The sequence below is a fragment of the Anabrus simplex genome, chromosome 2, assembly GCF_040414725.1.
Source record: "Anabrus simplex isolate iqAnaSimp1 chromosome 2, ASM4041472v1, whole genome shotgun sequence".
Taxonomy (NCBI): domain Eukaryota; kingdom Metazoa; phylum Arthropoda; class Insecta; order Orthoptera; family Tettigoniidae; genus Anabrus; species Anabrus simplex.
In genome coordinates this window covers 697,588,103-697,610,692 of record NC_090266.1, presented here as the reverse complement: position 1 = coordinate 697,610,692, position 22,590 = coordinate 697,588,103, and the positions used below count along the sequence as shown (strand labels likewise).

At 39.4% G+C, this 22,590-nt stretch overlaps 1 protein-coding gene across 1 annotated transcript in view; it reads left to right on the top strand.

Moving 5' to 3' along the window:
- Positions 1-22,590, top strand: part of Duba (Deubiquitinating enzyme A) — a 255,239-nt gene that overhangs the window by 197,320 nt on the left and 35,329 nt on the right. The window contains exons 7-8 of the mRNA XM_067139359.2: positions 7,698-7,823; positions 7,921-8,194. Coding sequence (XP_066995460.1) covers positions 7,698-7,823; positions 7,921-8,194 — 400 coding nt within the window. The remainder of the gene's footprint in view (positions 1-7,697; positions 7,824-7,920; positions 8,195-22,590) is intronic.

Here is a 22,590-nt window from a genome sequence, read left to right as displayed (position 1 = left end):
ACTAAAGTTTGTTATGACCTGGCCCTACTGAACACAACGCTCTGCGTCCAACCTACCAGGAATGATCGAAACAATGACTGCAGGTTGCCTTGAATGCCATACTACTTAAGTTTTAACAACAGTCGTTGATGAGGTACCTGATCAAAGGCCTTACTCCAGTCGGGAGTTATGCACTCCACTTGGGATATATTAGACTGGTCCAGGAAATGTTGTCACTCATCAATTACTGTTGTTAAAAGTGTAGTACAGGATTTTCCAGGGAGGAATCCATGTTTGTTGTTATTCAACAGATTTCTCTCATTCAGAAAATCCAGCATATGTTTAACAATTAGGTGTTCCATGCATTTACATACAGTAAACCAGATGTAATAGAGACTGTCTGATAATTGTCTACATTTTCCCTGTCACCGTCCTTGAACAGGGGAACGACATTTGCTTTCTTCCATTCTTCTGGTTCAGTCCCACTGTTCATTGAAATGTTAAATATTGCACAAAGAGAAGGTGGCAATGCGTCTGCACAGCGGTGGAGAATTCTGACCGGCACGTTATCTGGGCCCTTCGCAGTATGAGGTCTAGTTCTCTGAAGACTTGTTGCGACCTCGTTGGCAGTAAGGTACAGGGTAGTTAGGGGCAGAAAGGGAGGGGTTGTCCTTGTGGTGAACATGTCCTCGTCCTTGTCAGGTGTGATGAAGTTATTTTTAAATTTATTGTTAAATGTGTCTGCTTTTTCTTGGGGAGAGGGTGGGAGGAGCGGGAAGGGGAGGGGGAGTAGGAGAGAGGAATGGAATGGAAAGGATGGGAAGGCGGGTCAGGGGGGCGGAGTGGCTGGGGTGTGGGACATAGAAGAGTGTTTTGGAGAGCGTAAAAGATAGATTTCCTCTCCGTGATTTTGATACCTCGAAAGACTTCAATTAGAAAATCGAAAAGGATATTAGGTTTTTCTGAAATTTCATTAAGGTTTAGATTAGGATTGAAAAATTGATCTAAGCGAATAAAACAGTTTTCCGTAACATTGAGTAAAGGGCCTTTGTTTATGTTTTTGAGAATTTCTAGGTCTTGTTCTATGGTAGTGAAATTATGCTTTGAGTCATGTATGTGTTGGCCTATTGCAGAAAACCTATTATACTTAATGGCACTGACGTGTTCTAAGTATCTAACTTTGAAGCTTCTCCCGGTCTGTCCAATGTATGAGGAAAAACAGTTATTGCATTGGAAACGGTAAACACCTTATTTTGCATGAATGTCGGATTTGTTTATTGACTTGGTATTGTTACACTATATCCATATTTCTATTGTTGGTTCTGTACGATATTTTAATATTATGTTTCTTGAAGATTTTAGTTACACTGTATATGTTTTCATTAAAAGTGAAGGTGGCATATACGGCAGGGTTAAGTCTTTCTTTGGTTAATGTTGTCTTTAGTCTATGTTTACATTTGTTGATAATGCGTTCTATGAATTAAGAATTATAACCGTTATATTTAGCGATGGCACGTATGGTATTCAGTTCTTTCTTTAGGTTTTCCTTGGATAACGGTATTTTTAGTGCACGGTCTACCATACTATAGTAAGTGATGCACTTGTGTGCGCGTGGGTGTGTGGAGTCTCTTCTGATAGTTGTCGCTGTTTGTGTTGGTTTTCTGTAGATATTATATTCTAGTGAAGAAGGAAGTCTCTTGATTGTAAGGTCTAAAAAATTAATTGAGTTATTGGTCTCGGATTCCAATGTAAATTTATATTAGGATCTATCTTGTTTAAATTGTTAAGGGTGGTAGCTGCATTAACTGTTCTGTCATCCAGAATAACCAGAGTGTCATCGACATATCTGGATCAGAAAAGAATGTTTGAGAAAATATTATTGTTATTAAATGCCGTGTCTTCTAGTGTATCACTAGTTTCATACCTGCATGAAGTCCTGGATCTCGAGTTTACTTAGCCCACTATATGTTTTTAGGTTATTTTGGATTATGCAAAGAAGTTTTTAGTGATAATGCTGGGATACATATTATTGATATCAAATGCGTGAAGGGTATGAAACGGTTGTATTTTAAATTTATTTAGTTTTCCAATTAATTCAATAGTGTTTTTTACGGATTTTTCGACTGAAATTTATAATTTTTAATAAGGAATTTTTGGATGAATTGGGCAAATTTGTATAATGGGCTAGGTCTGTAGTTAATGATGGGGCGTATGGGGACGCCGGTCTTATGGATTTTGGGGAAAGCTTTGGCGGTAGGCAGACCAGGATTCATGTTAATTAATCGCGTTTTTTCTTGTTCTGTGAAAAGAAATTATGTGTTTTTTAAAGTTTGTTTTAGGAGACGTTGGATTTGCTGAGTCGGATCTTTTTTAACTCTAGAGAAGGAGCCGTTATTGAAAAAACTTTTTGTTCAATACGGGAAAATGAAGTTCTTAACTTATAATGACAAAGCTAACCAAGCAAAATTTAAAGCCCATCAATACATGGGCCTAAGAATAAAGATCGCAAAATTGGGCAAAGACATTCACTTCTTGAAACAATGTTTATCATACAATTTAACTCCGAATTTTCTCAAAACCAACTTGAAAAAATTACAATGTAAATCTCCTCAACACTCGAAAACCCAAATCAAAGTAAATAAAATGTGGCTTAAGAATGAAATAAGATTCTTATACAAGAAAAAATCTTTCTTGAATAACAAACTATATGAGGCACACCTTGAGACAGCGCACTTACTTTCCAAAGCTCAATGGGACATATTCCAAACTAAACTAGCGAAAAAACTGTTCAATATACTGGAGCAAAAACAAGCAACATACGAGAAGAAACTTAATAACCTTAAGAATAACGCAAGGCTAAATAGACCAATTACAAAAATTTCTAATAAATCGAGTACCCATAACCAAGAGTCTTTAATAGAACATTTTCACCCTCCAGTAGCTAACTTAACAAAAATAAAACTTTCTGACAAGGAAAATGAGATCCTTGAAAAAGGACTAAAACACAATTGGCCATATCCAAATAAAGTTAATATCGCTACCACACTAGTCATAGAGTCTGAAACAGCCATAAACAAAATGCCTTTAGACTTACAAGATGAGGTAGATTGGACGTTAAACGGACATTAAACAAAATCCATAACCTAGAAAACAAAACAACACCTACTAATAGTAGTATAGACAAAGAAACCTCCGCAGAACGAGAACACATTACCAAACTCGCGAAGAAAATTAAAGATCACGACCTTAACATCAAAAAAGCCGATAAGGGCAATACGACCGTTTTTTCAATAACGGCTCCTTCTCTATAGTTAAAAAAGATCCGACTCAGCAAATCCAACATCTCCTAAAACAAACTTTAAAAAACACATAATTTCTTTTCACAGAACAAGAAAAAACGCGATTAATTAACATGAATCCTGGTCTGCCTACCGCCAAAGCTTTCCCCAAAATCCATAAGACCGGCGTCCCTATACGCCCCATCATTAACTACAGACCTAGCCCATTATACAAATTTGCCCAATTCATCCAAAAATTCCTTATTAAAAATTATAAATTTCAGTCGAAAAAATCCGTAAAAAACACTATTGAATTAATTGGAAATTTAAAATACAACCGTTTCATACTCTTCATGCATTTGATATCAATAATATGTATCCCAGCATTATCACTAAAAACTTCTTCGCATAATCCAAAATAACCTAAAAACATATAGCGGGCTAAGTAAACTCGAGATCCAGGACTTCATGCAGGTCCTGAAACTAGTGATACACAACAACTATTTCACATTTGACAAATGTATATACCAACAAGATGGACTGGCTATGGGGTCGCCGGCCTCAGGAATTTTGGCAGAGATATACATAGATTTCCTAGAAGACACGGCAATTAATAACAATAATATTTTCTCAAACATTCTTTTCTGATCCAGATATGTCGATGACACTCTGGTTATTCTGGATGACAGAACGGTTAATGCAGCTACCACCCTTAACAATTTAAACAAGATAGATCCTAATATAAATTTACATTGGAATCCGAGACCAATAACTCAATTAATTTTTTAGACCTTACAATCAAGAGACTTCCTTCTTCACTAGAATATAATATCTACAGAAAACCAACGCAAACAGCGACAACTATCAGAAGAGACTCCACACACCCACACGCACACAAGTGCGTCACTTACTATAGTATGGTAGACCGTGCACTAAAAATACCGTTATCCAAGGAAAATCTAAAGAAAGAACTGAATACCATACGTGCCATCACTAAATATAATGGTTATAATTCTTAATTCATAGAACGCATTATCAACAAATGTAAACATAGACTAAAGACAACATTAACCAAAGAAAGACTTAACCCTGCCATATACGCCACCTTCACTTTTAATGAAAACATACACAGTGTAACTAAAATCTTCAAGAAACATAATATTAAAATATCGTACAGAACCAACAATAGAAATATGGATATAGTTCACAATACCAAGTCAATAAACAAATCCGACATTCACGCAAAATCAGGTGTTTACCGTTTCCAATGCAATAACTGTTTTTCCTCATACATTGGACAGACCAGGAGAAGCTTCAAAGTTAGATACTTAGAACACGTCAATGCCATTAAGTGTAATAGGTTTTCTGCAATAGGCCAACACATACATGACTCAAAGCATAATTTCACTACCATAGAACAAGACCTAGAAATTCTCAAAAACATAAACAAAGGCCCTTTACTCAATGTTACAGAAAACTGTTTTATTCACTTAGATCAATTTTTCAATCCTAATCTAAACCTTAACTCATTGCGGACCGTGGACGGCGTAAGACGTTCAAGCCTGCTCCTATGCTGCGGGCCGTGGACGGCGTAAGACGTTTAATGTTCCGCGCGAAGGAATGCTGTTTATATTCTTCATCTATGCATTCTTACACCTTAGTCAGCGTTACTGGTTGTAGCAGGAAGTTGGTTGACCTTGTTGAGATAAGCTTCTCGTTGAGTGGGCCCATGTTTATCTCAGCAGTTTTAGCTGAAAAATCTCATAACTTCCTCGCGCGTCAAGGCGGTACTTGAGATTCCAATGCAGTGCGTGTCGTCCTTACCGAGTGTAGTATAATGGCTTATAATACAAAATTTCTTACGGAAGATTAAATAGATATTGTTCACAATGATTATTCTGGTGATGAACTTATTCCTGAAATAGACTCAGATAGTGAAAGTGAGAGTGACGAGGAAATTGCGATTCCCGAATTCTATAGGCCTATAGAGAAAAGTGAAGTGCCTGATACATATCATACTAGTTATTGTCCACCCATTCACCATTTACAGAGAATTCTGGTATAAACGTTCAAATAGAAAATAAGCAGGATATTTTGAGTTACGTGAGTATTTTCATGAATGACGAATTTTATCAGTATGTGTGTGAGCAGACCAATCTATACGCGAGTCAAGTGAGAAGTGCGGCGCCCCGGCCTTTCACAAAGAATTCGATCATGCAATCGTGGAAACCGATTAGTCCAAAATCCTGATATAAAAATGTACTGGACCGAAGACCCTGTTATTCATACTACGATATTTTCTAAAACAATGTTCCGAAAACGCTTCCTTCATACTTTCCTTTCTTCACTTCGGTGACAGTAATCGTTATGCCGAAAGTACAGATAGGCTGCATAAAATTAGACGTTTGAAACCTGTCACACCAGATATCACACCTTAAATATTTACTAGAGGTAAGCACAAAGTATCATTTTTCTAACATTTATAATTTAGGAGTAATTGTAAATTGTGATAAGTGATGCACGTCAAGTGGGCCGGGCATGAAAATGGCCGGTCCAGGCATTCAAGTGTCCCGCTCACAAGCAGGTACTGAACGTGTTAATGAAATTTCAGAAAAACCTAATATCCTTTTCGATTTTCTAATCAAAGTCTTTAGAGGTATCAAAATCACGGAGAGGAAATCTATCTTTTACGCTCTCCAAAACACTCTTCTATGTCCCACACCACTGCCACTCTGCCCCCCTGACCCGCCTTGAACTCCGCCATCCATTCCATTCCTCTCTCCTTCTCCCCCTCCTCTTCCCGCTCCTCCCACGCTACCTTAACACTCACTCAACTTACTCACACCCATCTCACTCGTGCACAACTCTTCTCACAACATACAACCAGCACGCTAAACAAGGCGAGTCTCATATCCTATCATATTCGGCCGCGATCTCATTTTTAGCTATCCTTTTCATTAACTTAGTTTTTTCTTCCTTTTAAGCTTCAACACCCACGTTGAGCTGAGACAACCTTAAAAATCAACCTTATTCAACCTCTCAACGTCAGGTGTCCTGGCCTTAGACAAATATTTGATGGTCTTGCCAACCACATACAACACTGGACCTGGACTTATATATGTCTCCATTGAAAACAATAGAAGAGTGGACAATTTTACTGCATCGTTTTATTATCACATGAAGACTTTTATTCTCATTCGTCAGACCAATTTTATTGTACAATACTCACCTGCCTCATTAGACTCTAATGCCTCTATGTGTTATATTATATCACCATATTTTACACATCATTCTTCTAGCTTTTAATGAGAAAACAGCCTATCATTTGTATTTTGCAATGTATATATTATCTATACAACTTTTATGACATGTACTCTGCCCACTTTGTGATTTCTAGCTGATGATGACGCAATTAAGCATCGAAACCGGTACTAGTAATAATAAATAATATGTTGTGAACACCTTGTACAACACATTTTGTATTGAATAAGTTGAACCTTCTTTAATTCTGATTGTGAATCTCAGTTTAATACGGGAAAATGAAGTTCTTAACTTATAACAATAGTCTCTCGCGTGAGCCTGGGGATGCATTCTCTACAGTAAGACTGGCCGTGTCACGTGACATTCAATGTATGACGTGCGCGCTGCGGCCTGACTTTCTCGTCGGCCTCGGGCTGTACCTTAATTAAGGCCACGACTGTTTTCTTCCCACTCCTAGCCCTTTCCTATTCCATCGTTGCCATAAGACCTATCTGTGTCGGTGCAACGTAAAGCAACTTGTGAAAAACAAGAAGCAGAATCTCCAATATAGTACTTTTTTGTTATCACTCCCACATAGACTGTGAGACTTTTTTCAGCATATTTATAAGGGCAACAACACAGCTCAGATCGGTGCTTTCCAAAAAAGATTTCTGGAAAAACTTTTACCCTAAAATTTAGTTCAGAATTTGTGAAGAGGCCTAAGGCAGTTAATATGAATAGTCATGTTATCTAAAGTTTAGAGATATGCAATATTTTAGTATAAATAAGAGGAATTACATAATAGAGTAGTATAATGTGTTAAATATTCCTAAGTTGATACAAGTTACATAATCAATTATATGCGATATGCCATAAAAAGTTTTACTGATTTTTTTTGCTTTTGAAAGTTGGCACATCTGAATGCACTATATAGTGTTGTAGAAAATGAGTTCTAACATGGAAATGAAGTTTTTCTGGACCCTTGTCCGTATAACATATTTTCTTCTTCTACTTGTGAGGAATGTATCCTGAAATTTTGAACATATCTTATTGCTACACCCTGTACATAAAATGGTGGGGTGGGGACTTAACCTGGTTGTCCCTCTTTAATTGCCATTTTCATTCTAACAAGCAAGGTTTGAAATTAGTTGAACTTGTTGTTCTCTTATTTACTGTTATTGACTGCATTTTCTCTTTCAGACTATGTTAGAAGATAAATTACGGGCAACAGATTGGGAAGCAACCAATGAAGCTATTGAGGAGCAAATAGCTAGGGAGAGCTATCTGCAGTGGCTGAGAGATAATGAGAAGAGGAGCAAAACAGTTGTAATGGGATTTAGCCAATTAAATTGTACAATAAACTACATTCACATATTTCTAATATAATCTATGAAATTAATCAAATTTATTTCTTCTTTACCAGCGCTCACCCTCTGAAACTTCCAGTTCAGCAACAGTAACATCTGCTGAAATTCGCTCACCCCGAAATAGGATTCCTGGAAGTGGTCCTCCATCACCAACAGACTTGCATCATTCTCCAAAGCATGTAGACTCTGATTGCTATGGTGAATCGTTAGAAGCATGTAGTCAATCTAGCTCTTCCTCACCTGGCTGCAGTGGAAACAAGAATCAGTGTCAAGGATTCGAGTTGCTGGAAACGGCTTCCTTCATCAATCGACTTTCACCTCAGATGTTCGGTTAGTAGTTGTAATTTTTAGTCAAGTTTGTACATTTAGACCCTAACTTAAATGCTCAGGTATAAAATTTTTAAGCGTGCAAAACACATTTTCACAGGGCTCAAATTGGTGCAGAGACTTACTAGGCAAGTTCATGTAGATAGAACCCACACCAAGAATTTTATGATGTGTGTGATGTTGTTTTTCTGTATGTGTCCTACCAACAAATTCTTGTTTCATAGCCTGTCACACTTTAAGAAAAAAGAGTAAATTATCACTTTGTACTTCTCTGGGTACTTCCTTCAGCAATGTTGTTTACTGCTGTCACAACACATGAGACACAGTAACAGTTCATTGTAGGCTAACTCCATTTTTTAAGAGGGAGAGATCAATATATTCATCTGACTATGTATACATACATACATACATACATACATACATGCATACATACATACATACATACATAGATATATTATCATTATAGACTGTTATGCCTTTCAGTGTTCAGTCTGCAAGCCTCTGAGAATTTACTAAACGTCGCCACAATCCTCGATTTGCAACTAGTGTTGTGGCCTCATTTAGTTCTATACCTCTTACAGTATCTTTAAATCGTTAGAAACCGAGTCTAACCATCGTCGTCTTGGTCTCCCTCTACTTCTCTTACCCTACTTAGCAGAGTCCATTATTCTCCTAGGTAACCTATCCTCCTCCATTCGCCTCACATGACCCCACCACCGAAGCCGGTTTATGCGTACCGCTTCATCCATTGAGTTCATTCCTAAATTAGCCTTCATCTCCTCATTCTGAGTACCCTCCTGCCATTGTTCCCACCTCTTTGTACCCACAATCATTCTTGCTACTTTCATGTCTGTTACTTCTAACTTATAAGATATCCTGAGTCCACTCAGTTTTCGCTCCCGTAAAGCAAAGTTGGTCTGAAAACAGACCGATGTAAAGATAGTTTCGTCTGGGAGCTGACTTCCTTCTTACAGAATGCTGCTGATCGCAACTGCGAGCTCACTACATTAGCTTTACTACACCTTGATTCAATCTCACTTACTAAATTACCATCCTGGGAGAACACACAACCTAAATACTCGAAATTATCGACCTGTTCTAGCTTTGTATCACCAATCTGGCATTCAATTCTGTTGAATTTCTTACCTACTGACATCAATTTAGTCTTCGAGAGGCTAATTTTCATACCATACTCATACCATACTCATTGCACCTATTTTCAAGTTCAAGTTCAAGGCTTTCTGCGCAGTCTGCCATTAACACCAAGTCGTCAGCATAGGCCAGACTGCTTATTACATTTCCACCTAACTGAATCCCTCCCTGCCATTTTATATCTTTCAGCAGATGATCCATGTAAACTACGAACAGCAAAGGTGAAAGATTACAGCCTTGTCTAACTCCTGTAGGTACCCTGAACCAAGAACTCATTCTACCATCAATTCTCACTGAAGCCCAATTGTTAACATAAATGCCTTTGATTGATTAATAATCTACCATTAATTCCATAGTCCTCCAGTTTGGCGAACATCTTTTCCCTCGGTACCCTGTCATATGCTTTCTCTAGATCTACAAAACATAAACACAACTGCTTATTCCTCTCGTAGCATTTTTCAATTACCTGGCGCATACTGAAAATCTGATCCTGACAGCCTCTCTGTGGTCTGAAACCACACTGGTTTTCATCCAACTTCCTCTCAACGACTGATCGCACCCTCCCTTCCAAGATGCCAGTGAAAACTTTGCCTGGTATACTAATCAGTGAGATACCTCGATAATTGTTGCAATCCTTCCTGTTCCCTTGCTTATAGATAGGTGCAGTTACTGCTTTTGTCCAATCTGAAGGTACCTTACCAACACTCGACGCTAATTTTACTACTCTATGAAGCCATTTCATCCCTGCCTTCCCACTATACTTCACCATTTCAGGTCTAATTTCATCTATTCCTGCTGCCTTGTGACAATGGAGTTTATTTAATATCCTTTCCACTTCCTCAAGCATAATTTCACCAACATCATTTTCCTCCTCCCCATGAGCTTGGCTGTTTGCAACACCACCATGATGATTTCCTTTTACATTGAGAAGATGTTCAAAATATTCCCTCCACCTCTCCAGTGATTCCCTGGGATCTATTATGAGTTCACCCGAATTACTCAAAACACGGTTCATTTCCTTTTTCCCTCCCTTCCTAAGATTCTTTATTACTGTCTAGAATGGTTTCCCTGCTGCTTGACCTAGCCTTTCCAGGTTATTACCAAAATCTTCCCATGCCTTCTTTTTGGATTCAACAACTATTTGTTTCGCTCTGTTTCATTCATCTGCGTACAAATCCCTGTTTGCCTTGGCCCTTGTTTGGAGCCATTTCTGATAAGCCTTCTTTTTACGTTTACAGGCTGCTCTCACTTCATCATTCCACCAAGATGTTCGCCTTTTCCCATCTTTACCCGCAGTTGTTCCTAGGCATTCCCTTGCTGTTTCTACTACAGTATCCCTGTATGCCACCCATTCACTTTCTATGTCCTGAACCTGCTTACTGTCTACTGTTCGAAACTTCTCACTAATCATATCCATGTACTTCTGTCTAATTTCCTCGTCCTGGAGATTTTCTACCCTTATTCGTTTGCAGACAGATTTCACTTTCTCTACCCTAGGCCGAGAGATACTTAGTTCACAACAGATCAGATAGTGGTCTGTATCATCGAAAAATCCCCGGAAAACTCGTACATTCCTAACAGATTTCCTGAATTCAAAGTCGGTTAAGATACAGTCTATTATGGATCTGGTACCCCTAGCCTCCCGTGTGTAGCGGTGAATAGCCTTATGCTTGAAGAATGTATTTGTAACAGCTAAACCCATACTAGCACAGAAGTCCAGGAAACGCTTCCCAATCCCATTAGCTTCCATATCTTCCCCACATTTACCAATCACCCTTTTGTATCCTTCAGTTCTATTCCCAACTCTCGCATTGAAATCGCCCATTAGCACTATTCTATCCTTGCTGTCGACCCTGACCACAATGTCACTCAATGCTTCATAAAACTTGTCAACTTCATCCTCATCTGCACTCTCACATGGTGAATGCACGGACACAATTCTTGTCCTAATTCCTCCCACTGACAAATCTACCCACATCATTCGCTCATTTACGTGCCTAACAGAAACTATGTTGTGTGCAGTGGTATTCGTGATAAAGAGCCCTACCCCAGACTCTGCCCTTCCCTTTCTAACACCCGTCAAGTACACTTTATAATCTCGTATATTTTCCTCGTTATCTCCCCTTACCCGAATATCACTTACTCCTAGCACATCCAGATGCATCCTCTTTGCTGACTCAGCCAGTTCTACCTTCTTTCTTCCATAAGCCCCATTAATATTGATATCTCCCCATCGAATTCCGTTTCGTTTGCCAAGCTGTTTCCAAGGAGTCCCTCGCCTGTCAAATGGGAGTGGAACTCCATTACTCCCATAGGTCCGAGGCTTGCTTAAAGTGTTCTGAGCTCGGTAAATTCATGAAGCAGGATGCTGCCCTACTTGCACATATTCCAAGTGAGGATTATCTCCTCTAACGGGTTATGGACCACCGGTGAATTGTATAGTCCTAGCCGCCTGAGCACAAGGAGGGCCACGACTCAGAATATGTCCGAGATGCCCACTCCCATTCCATAGCAACTGGTATCCCGACTCTCAGGACCACTTACTAGGCCACTCAGCCGTTGCCCATGGTTCACGAACTAGGACGTGACTACAGTAACCTACAAACATGAAGAATAATTAAAATGTTATTTCAATAATTTATAATTCCAGAAAAAACAAAAATTAATTCACTCTGATAGATTTACAGTTAAGACCAACAGAGGCAACTTGATTTTCTGGTAGATCAATAAAAGTCCTGAGGCTAATTTCATCTCTGGCAATTAATGCTAAATCATCAGCAAAGGCCACTGAAGATAAGCTATCCAAATCATTGCACAAAACCAGAACTCCCTGCCACTGAGTGAGTTCTGTAAGTACCCTATCTGTAGTAAATTAAAGAGTGTGGGTGAAAAGTGACTACCTTGGGGGACACCTTCTGTCAGAGTAATTTTCTTAATTTTATTAGGATATAGTTCAATCTCAATTTCATTATTTGATGGTAACTTGCACCTACCACCATAAAGATGTAAATCAAATACTTGTTTTATTACTCTGCTTACAACAGAGAATTCTGTTATTGGCCACCAGTTTAAAGTTGTCTACTACCTCCTTTAAAAATTAGGACTGTTCTACCTTTTCTAAATTCAGATGGAACTTCAATTGCTGTGCCTAAAAAAGAGATAAATTTGGAAGCTTTAACCCTCTCCCTTGGATTTTTGAGGCTACTCAGATGCAAATTTCCAGACATCGCCTTTCTCTTTACAACTCCAGATCTGTAGAGCCAACATTTGAACAGTAGTAAATATAAAACTACTACTCCGATACATCTGAAATTTTTACGAGGGATGCATGGAACACTGTGGCAAAGAAAAATAAAACTTTCACTAACCAAAAGTTGTCATATTTTAAATTCTGACAGATTAAAATTTGGAAAATTTATGATCATTTGAATTGTATCAATTTTGTTTCATTTCTAAGGGCATATTTAGTTTGGAAAAGATTATTTTCACTATAATACAAATGATACACTATTTACTTAACCATTCAGGTCATATGCACAAATGTGTTTTTTTTTCTCACTAGGTTTTGTGCCAGTTAGTGAAAGTAAATTGTCACTGAACTTTTAATCTTTTTAGACTGCTAAAACTTGATCTATTTCTATACCACACACATTTTACATACATACATACATACATACATACATACATACATACATACATACATACATACATACATACATACATACATACATACATACATACATATATCATTATAGATCATTATGCCTTTCAGTGTTCAGTCTGCAAGCCTCTATGAATTTACTTAACGTTGCCACAATCCTCTATTTGTGACTAGTGCTGTGGCCTCATCTAGTTCTATACCTCTAACTTTAAATCATTAGAAACAGAGTCCAACCATAGTCGTCTTCGTCTCCCTCTACTTCTCTTACCCTCCTTAACAGAGTCCATTATTTTTCTAGGTAACCTATCCTCCCCCATTCGCCTCATATGACCCCCCACCACCGAAGCCGGTTTATGCATACAGCTTCATCCATAGAGTTCATTCCTAACTTAGCATTTATCTCCTTGTTCAGAGTACCCTCCTGCCATTGTTCCCGCGTGTTTGTACCCAGCAATCATTCTCACTACTTTCATGCCTGTTACTTCTAACTTATGAATTAGATATCCTGAGTCCACCCAGCTTTCATTCCCGTAAAGCAAAGTTGGTCTGAAAACTGACCGATGTAAAGATAGTTTTGTCTGGGAGCTGACTTCCTTCTTACAGAATACTGTTGTTGCACTGTGAGCTCACTTTATTAGCTTTACTGCACCTCGATTCAATCTCACTTACTAAATTACCATCCTGGGAGAATACATATCATAAATACTTGGAACTTATCTATCTGTTCCAGCTTTGTATCACCAATCTGGCATTCAGTTAGTTCACTTGGACTTCTTACCTACTGACATCAATTTAGTCTTAGAAAGGCTAATTTTCATACCATACTCATTGCACTTATTTTTAAGTTCCAAGATATTAGACTGCAGTTTTTCGACACTGTCTGCCATTAAGACCAGGTCGTCAGCATAGGCCAGACTGCTTAATGCATTTCCACCTACCTGAATCCCTCCCTGCCACTTTATATCTTTCAGCAGATGATCCATGTGAACTATGAAAAACAAAGGTGAAATATTACAGCCTTTTCTAATCCCTGTAAGTACCCTGAACCAAGAATTCATTCTACCATCAATTCTCACTGCAGCGCAGTCCGGCTCCATGGCTAAATGGTTAGCGTGCTGGCCTTTGGTCCAGAGGGTCCTGAGTTCGATTACCGGCTGGGTCGGGGATTTTAACCTTCTTTGGTTAATTCCAATGACCTTGTGGCTTGGTGTGTGTGCCGTCTTCAGCATTAGAATTCATCATAGGTAGGGTCCTATCCTCACAGACGCGCAGGTTGCCTGTACGGCGTCAAGTCGAAAGACCTGCACCAGGCATCTTTGGAGGCCACACTTCATTCATTCATTCATTAACCCCTGTGGGTGGGGGGCGCCGACGAAGAATACACCCACGGTATCCCCTGCCTGTCGTAAGAGGCGATTAAAAGGGGCGACCAAGGGATGATTGTCTTGGAACCATGAAACTACTTGTGATTACTACCACCACGCGGAGAGCATCATGGGTCGCTTTTACTTGCGCGTAGTACCACTATATTAGGTACCAAATAGGTTTGTGATTAGTAGCACACAGGAGCACTGTGCGGTCGGCTTTTGCAGTACCTGTGATTAGTACCACCATATGAGCAGGACCCTGGGATGATAACTACCATGGTTCTGCCTTGCCTGTGATTAGTACCCACTATATGAGGAACACCACGGGATAGGGGAAGGTCCCTGTGGTTAGTACTCATATGTGATGAACACCATAGGTTTGCGTTGCCTGTAAATGGCACCGCAAAGTGAGGAAAACATAGGTCTGTATTATATGTTGAATTTCATAACCTCTGAGTAGTACAATAATCTGTGAAATACCGCAAGTCTCTGCTACTTTTGATTAGTACTGCAACAGGACAAATACCCTGGTTCTACTTTCCTAGCAATCAGTACCGTTATGAGGGGCCGATAACTTGGATTTTGGATCTCCTTTAGACTGCAAGCATCATTGTTTGTGTTACGCTATAGCAGCAGTCCCTTGGTCAGTAATCCTATTCTTTTACGTCAGTTTGTGTGAATGTAAAGCATTGCGGGTCGCATCCACTGATAGTTTTAAATTCATGTCCATCCATTCATTCTTCGTTCTCATGCTTTGAATTTTGGTCAGTGGAGAATTTTAGACTTTTAATTTGTCACTCCATTTTGTCTCATTTCGTACCATTAGGTGCCAATGACCTAGATGTTAGGCCCCTTTAAACTACAATCATTCATTCATTCATTCACTGCTACCCAGTTGTCAACATAAATGCCTTTGATTGATTTTAATAATTATTATTCAGTAATTAACAGCCGTTTTTATCCTGTTAGGGTATTGTAGGATAAAAATAGAGTTCAACTAAGTAGTATTGTAGTGTAGTATTATATTAATTACCTTATTGTCCTGTGATCCTTGTGTACTATCCTAGAAAATATTCCTTTTTTTTTTTTGCACATAAGTTATTTTATTTTCATTTTTCTGTAAAGAATGGGTAAGGAGTGCAAGTGTAGGAACTGTGGGTGTGGCCAGGCATTAAGGAGTATGAGGGGAGGAATTGGAGAGTATGCGGGAGATAATTAGGATTCTTTCAGAAGACAAGAAGGAAGGTAGGCCTTCCTCAAACAATCTACAGGATACAGTAGATGTAAAAGAGGGATGGGAAGGAAAGGGGGAAATTGTAGAAGACAGGTGGTCTAATGTTCTAAGGGGAAGGAGATTGCAGGCTAAGGACTTTATTCAGGATCAGAATTCAGGAAAGGCGTCTGTGAGATATCGGTACGAGTCACTGCAGGATTAACAACAGAGGGAAAATGAGGAACAAGGATCTGTTGCTGAGAAGTGTGGAAGTAGGAGGAAGGGAAATATAGAGTAGAGGATAGGAAAAGACAGGTGGAACAGGGTCATGGGAGGGAGAAAAGGGAGGAGGAAGTAGCTTCTGCAGCTGTCAGGAAAACATACACTTAACTGTCTATTACTCTCGTAGCATTTTTCAGTTACCTGGCACATACTGAAAATATGATCCTGACAGCCCCTCTGTGGTCTGAAACCACACTGATTTTCATCCAACTTCCTCTCAACGACTGATCGCCCCCTCCCTTCCAAGATGCCAGTGAATACTTTGCCTGGAACACTAATCAACGAGATACCTCAATAGTTGTTTCAATCCTTCCTGTTCCCTTGCTTATAAATGGGTGCAATTACTGCTTTTGTCCAATCTGAAGGTACCTTACCAACACTCCGTGCTAATCTTATTACTCTATGAACCCACTTCATCTCTGCCTTCCCACTATATTTCACTATTTCAGTTCTAATTACATCTATTCCTGCTGCTTTATTTCAATGGAGTTTATTTACCACCTTTTCCACTTCCTCATACGTAATTCACCATCATCATTTTCCTCCTCCTGATGAGCTTGGTTGTTTGCAACACCACCAGGAAGATTTCCTTTTATATTGAGAAGATTTTCAAAATACCGTATTTACTCCTGTATTAGACCCCCCTTGGGTTTTCGAGACAAAGAAAATGACAAAAATAAATCTCGCATATAAGAAGAACAACGATTCTGCTTCGAAGCGAATAACATTATTATTATTATTACTGTATTATTAACTTTTATTCCTTCCGTCGTGGAACTTTTGGCACTATCTAGGCGATAGCATACCTAACCTAAACAATACAGTCTCTCTTATCTCATTTACAGCTGTTTAGGCAAATCCTGATGTGATAAATGTAGAGAACAGGTATGAAATATACTTTAAAATAAGAGTCTGGCTTTCAATAGCCACAGTTATCAAAATAATACTTCCAGTCACTATGTATTACATTCGGAAATACAACTCATAACATACGCTAGTCATCAGCTGGTGGTTGGGCACGCTTTCAACAACATGGCTTTATTCAGGAGTTACTTCTGCTACACATACACCAGCTGGGAACATCAGAGACCATCTCCAGAAACCATTTGGGAATAGCTTCACACAGTATGGACTCTATAGTCAGGAACAAACCTGTTTTTAAAATTTCAAGAAGACGGGACCTCGAATTCTCTCGGTCTCAATTGCAGTGCATGGCTGATGAGATGGCAGTGAAGATGTCACTTGGAATGATGACACGCCGATAGCAGGGAAGTTAGCTGTGACGAAGCGGCGGAAGACAATTAAAGTGAAAGCAGTGATCAGGTTTACTGTGTGGTAGGCCTACTGCTCAACTGACAGACAGATTACTGGCCATTGAGTTATTTTGTATCAATATTGCATAATATGATACCCATATCCCTTTTCTCTACAAGGTCGTGTGTGAAGTGAGACGAATCTTCGTAGCAAGTTTTTGCGACCGTATGCCCTTCCTGATGTCAACCTCATCAGAGGAATTAACAAGAGGAAACAAATGATGTTATATGAGTATCTAAAACAGATATTTACTTTATATCTTGGCCTGAAAGTCATGTTCAACTTTTATTGACTTTTTACATTTGGAAATACTGCCTTCCAATGAAAATAGCCAGTATAGCTCAAATACATTCATGAGTTTGTTAAAGAACAGTGCAGAATATTTGCATGTACAATTTATAGCTCTTCATAGCCTAGAAGTCATGTGTTCACTGCACAGAATTTGAGGTTATAACATATTAGAACCCCCTTTACTTTTTTCATCTTTAAAAGTGGGGGAAAAGGGGGTCTAATACGCGAGTAAATACAGTATTCCTTCCACCTGTCCAGTGATTTCCTGGGATCTATTATGAGTTCACCTGAATTACCTGAAACTATTCATTTCCTTTTTCCCTCCCTTTTTAAGAATCTTTACTGTCCAGAAAGGTTTCCCTGCTGCTTGCCCTAGCCTTTCCAGGTTATTACCAAAATCTTCCCAAGACTTGTTTTTGGATTCAGCAACCATTTGTTTTGCTCTGTTTCTTTCATCTACGTACAATTCCCTGTCTGCATCAGCCCTTGTTAGGAGCCATTTCTGATAGCCTTCTTTTAAAGTTTACAAGCTGCTCTCACTTAATCATTTCACCAAGATGTTTGCTCTTTCCCATCTTTACACTTAATTGTTCCTAGGCATTCCCTTGCTGTTTCTACCACAGCATCCCTGTATGCCATTCTTTTTCTGTATTCTGAACCTGCTTACTCTTCACTGTTGGTAACTTCTCACTAATCATATCCATGTACTTCCTTGTCCTGGAGATTTTCTACCCTTACTTGTTTGCAGACTTATTTTTCTTTCTCTATCCTAGGCCTAGAGATACTTAGTTCACTACAGATCAGATAGTGATATGTATCATCTAAAAGTCCCCAGAAAACCTGTACATTTCCAACAGATTTCCTGTATTCGAAGTCTGTTAATATATTGTCTATTTTTATGGATCTGGAACCCCTACCTTCCCATGTGTGCCAATGAACAGCCTTATGCTTGAAGAACGTATTTGTAACTGCTAAACCTATACTAGCACAGAAGTCCAGCAAATGCTTCCCATTACTGTTAGCTTCCATATCTTCCCCACATTTACTAATCACCCTTTAGTATCCTTCAGTTCTTTTTCCAACTCTTGCATTGAAATCACCCATTAGCACTATTCTATCCTTGCTGTTGACCCTGGTTGCAATGTCACTATGCTTCTAAAAACTTGCTGACTTCATCCTCATCTGCACCCTCGCATGGTGAATACGCTGAGGCAATTCTCGTCCTAATTCCTCTCAAGTGCCAAATCTTCCCACATCATTAGCTCATTTACATGCCTAACAGAAACTATGTTGCGTGCAATATTATTCCCAATGAACAGCCCTACCCCACACTCTCCCCTTCCCTTTTGAACACGTGTCAAGTACACTTATAATCTCCCATCTCTTCCTCGTTATTTCCCCTTACCCAAACGTCATTAACTCCTAACACATCCAGACACATCCTCTTTGCTGACCCAGCCAGTTCAACTTTCTTTCTTCCGTAAGCCCCATTAATATTGATAGCTCCCCATTGGATTCAATTTGTTGAAGTTGTTTCCAAGGTGTCCCTCAACTATCAAATGGGGGTGGGACTCCATTACTCCCATAGGTCCGAGGCTTGCTTAAAATGTTCTGAGCTCGGTAAATTTGTGAAACAGGATGCTCCCCTACTTACACATAGTCCAAGTGCGGATCTGTCCTCTAATGGGTTGGGGACCACCGGTGGATTGTATAGTTCTAGCTGTCTGAGCACAAAGAGGACCATGACTCAGAATATGTCCAAGATGCCCACTCCCATTGCATAGCAACTGTTATCCCGACTCTCAGGACCACTTACTAGACCACTCAGCCGTAGCCCATGGTTCATGAACTAGGACGTACCTACAGTAACCCATCGCACAGTGGGCCCGGATTCATATCCAGATGGACAAAAATCGTTTTTACCTGGAATGCTTTATTTAGCATTTTATTGTTAGGCATGTACTGGTACTGTTATATATGCTAGGCCTATACTATCTACAATATATTTACTATATATTCACAGTTCAAAAACATTTGGCGAACATGTTTTTGAATGTATGCTCAAAAACATTTGGGGAACATGTTTTTGAACGTATGCTCCACAAAACAATACCTCACACCCAGGTATATTACCAACTAAACCTTTATCCTTTACCGTTGAAGTATACAAAAGAGCATCGATGGATTCACATTCATTTTTCAGAACACAAACGGAAATGTCCAAATAGGGGCGAAAACAAAGTGATAGCAGTCCTCCAGGGAGGATTTTTATCACAATTGGAGAACTTCAGTATTGTTTATGTCCTCCACGAGCATATATCACAGCTTGGCACCTAGGTGGCAAGCTCCATATAAGTTGACGGTGGTTACGTTGCGGTATCAGGTCCCATTCTTCAATGAGAGCCTGTTCGAGGTCTTGAAGAGTCTGTGGTGGAACAGGACACTCATGAACACTTTTGTCAAGCCACACATGCTCAATGGGATTAAGGTCGGTACTCACTGCTGGCCATTCCATCTCTTGAATGCCCAGTTCTCGCAAGACAGCTCTGGTGATGCGCGCTACATGAGCCCTGGCATTGTTGTGCATGAATACGAATTCAGGGCCAACACCGTATGCAGCAACCAGCACATGCTGTAGCAGTATCTGCTCGATGTACCCCGCAGCAGTAAGATTACCATGGATGACAACAAGATCCGTACGGCCATCAATACTGATGCCACCCCATACCATCACAGAACCTTGTCCGAATCGGTCGCCTTTCTGGTCATTTGGTAGGTACTGCTTACCATGGCGTCTCCGTACATGTTGACGTCCATCACCCTGTGTCAGGGCAAATCTGGACTCGTCTGTGAACAACACAGGTTTCCATTGGCAAAGTTTCCAGTTGATGTGTGTGCGGGCAAACAGAAGGCGAGCTGCACGATGTTGCTGCGTTAAACGGGACAGTCGAACAGGGCATCTGGGTCATAAGGACACCTCTCTGAACCTGTTCCTTACTGTCTGGTCAGACACCGTGACTCTAGTGACCCTCCTGAGGTCTTGTTGCAGTTCTCTGGGAATTGCTCAATGACGCCACAGCACACAGTGGTCAGGTATCAGTCATCCTGTGGGGTTGTCATGCGTCCACGACCTTGTCCAACCCTCCTTGTGAACTGGCATGTCTCATTGTAGCGATTCCACAAGCGGTGAATAACTGATGGAGAGACATTGAGATCCACAGCAACACTATGAAAAGTCCATCGTTCCTGAATCAAAGTGACGGCCATTGCGACTTGAACCTCGTTAAAATGTTTCATGAGATGTGCTGGTTTACGTACAACGTGCTCAAATGACCGCAGTAATCTGTGTGCCTCACAATGACACACGGACGCGCCGCTATTCACTTTGTTTTGAGGGGTCACCTGACAGTTTAATGCATGGCTACGCCTACAGATGGAGTATAACTTCGATTTGACATACCCTGAGTAGCTAAGTTCTCTGCTGTACGACCATTGGAACCCCATCTACCAAATTCACATTCACATACCAGACATTACAAATCATGTTCCCATAATTTTTTTGAACTGTGTAATATTAATGCTCATTTGATTTGAAAATAGTCTCGTTTTTACAGTATTGTAACACAATATGTCTTTGTTGTCTTTATTCACTGCTCCTAGAAATCATTCTCATTGTCGTCATCCTCATCCTCTTCTTCCGCAGCACGCAAGGTTTGAGTTCCACCAAAAATTGTTGGTTCTCGTAGCAACTGCCGCACTTCAGATAGCGAAGGAGTGTTCTTCTTATGCAAGAAAGGAGAAGCACTTGTTATTACCAGGTCAGGACTTTGTAAAAGCGTGTTAAACACATCTTGAATATTGTATTCTCGAGACGATTTTCGGGCATGACCCTTCCTGTATCGCCTAATGTGCTTATGTCTTGCCTCCTGTGCTTCTTCACTCAGCATACTCTGCCCATTTAAGCCACAACTAACACATTAGAGACACAAGACACCCTCAGGGGTGCTCAGTAAGGGATTGACATGTTCCATAAAAGATGATGTGGATCAAGGAGATGGGCAGATATCAGTAAATAATGAACCATCGAAATACAAATTAATGGTGGATGATTTATTACAAAATAATTCCGTCCTAAGAATTATGATTGTGTGAGATGATCACTAAAAATTTTAATTTTACATTAACTCTTGCTGTACATCCAAAAATTTAATGCAAATGGGATGGTACATGTTAATGAAATCTTATTACTTCTGACAAAATTGTTTTCATAAAAGTCATATTTATCGAATATTATTTTGAATGTTAAATTTGATTTTGCTTAGAGAATGATGCTCGTACGCATGTCAAATCATGCCGGAAAATCTGGAACACGATTTTAAATGCGTAAGTTACATGACTGGTCAAAAGATGAAATACAAAAAAATTAATAAAATTTTTTTTTAAAAGAACTTTCTTTCACTTGCTAATTATTTCTCCAATTTAACTCGACCTTTCAGTGATTATCTGTTCAGTGTAACCTCAGAATACACGTGACTTTACGTGATAAAAGTAAGCAGAAAAAAAATTAAATTAAATCTTCAACCATGTGTCATGACCTTAACACAACGCCGAAACTCAGAACAACGATGGTAACACACACATCAATAATTCACAGTAAAAATAAAATCGCTCAACCTGTGGAGATAACAAAATAAAAATGCACGTAATAAGTCTCCCGTTACCATCATCCACCAAGGAAAGAATTGTAACCAACTACAACTAAGGATACTGTTTTACAAATATATATACACACGTCCACACGTTATCTGTCCATTTCATGGAAATGGAAGACTCCCATAAATAATGGCCTGCACATAGAAGCAATCAATCCGGTACAAATAGTCTGGGTAATGGTGACTAATAATATCGTCGATATCTGCATCGAACTCAGGACGTTACCAAAATTTATCAAATATTGAGAAGTTGAGTTATATTATACAGCTACGATTTTGATATTATTGCGATGACGCTCATCCAGTATGACAAAAAGCTCTAACAATCTCATACACTCAATTTTATTTTGTAGGAAGACATGTGGTTTACCTCGTGGTTCAATAATATTTTATGAAGACGCTATCGC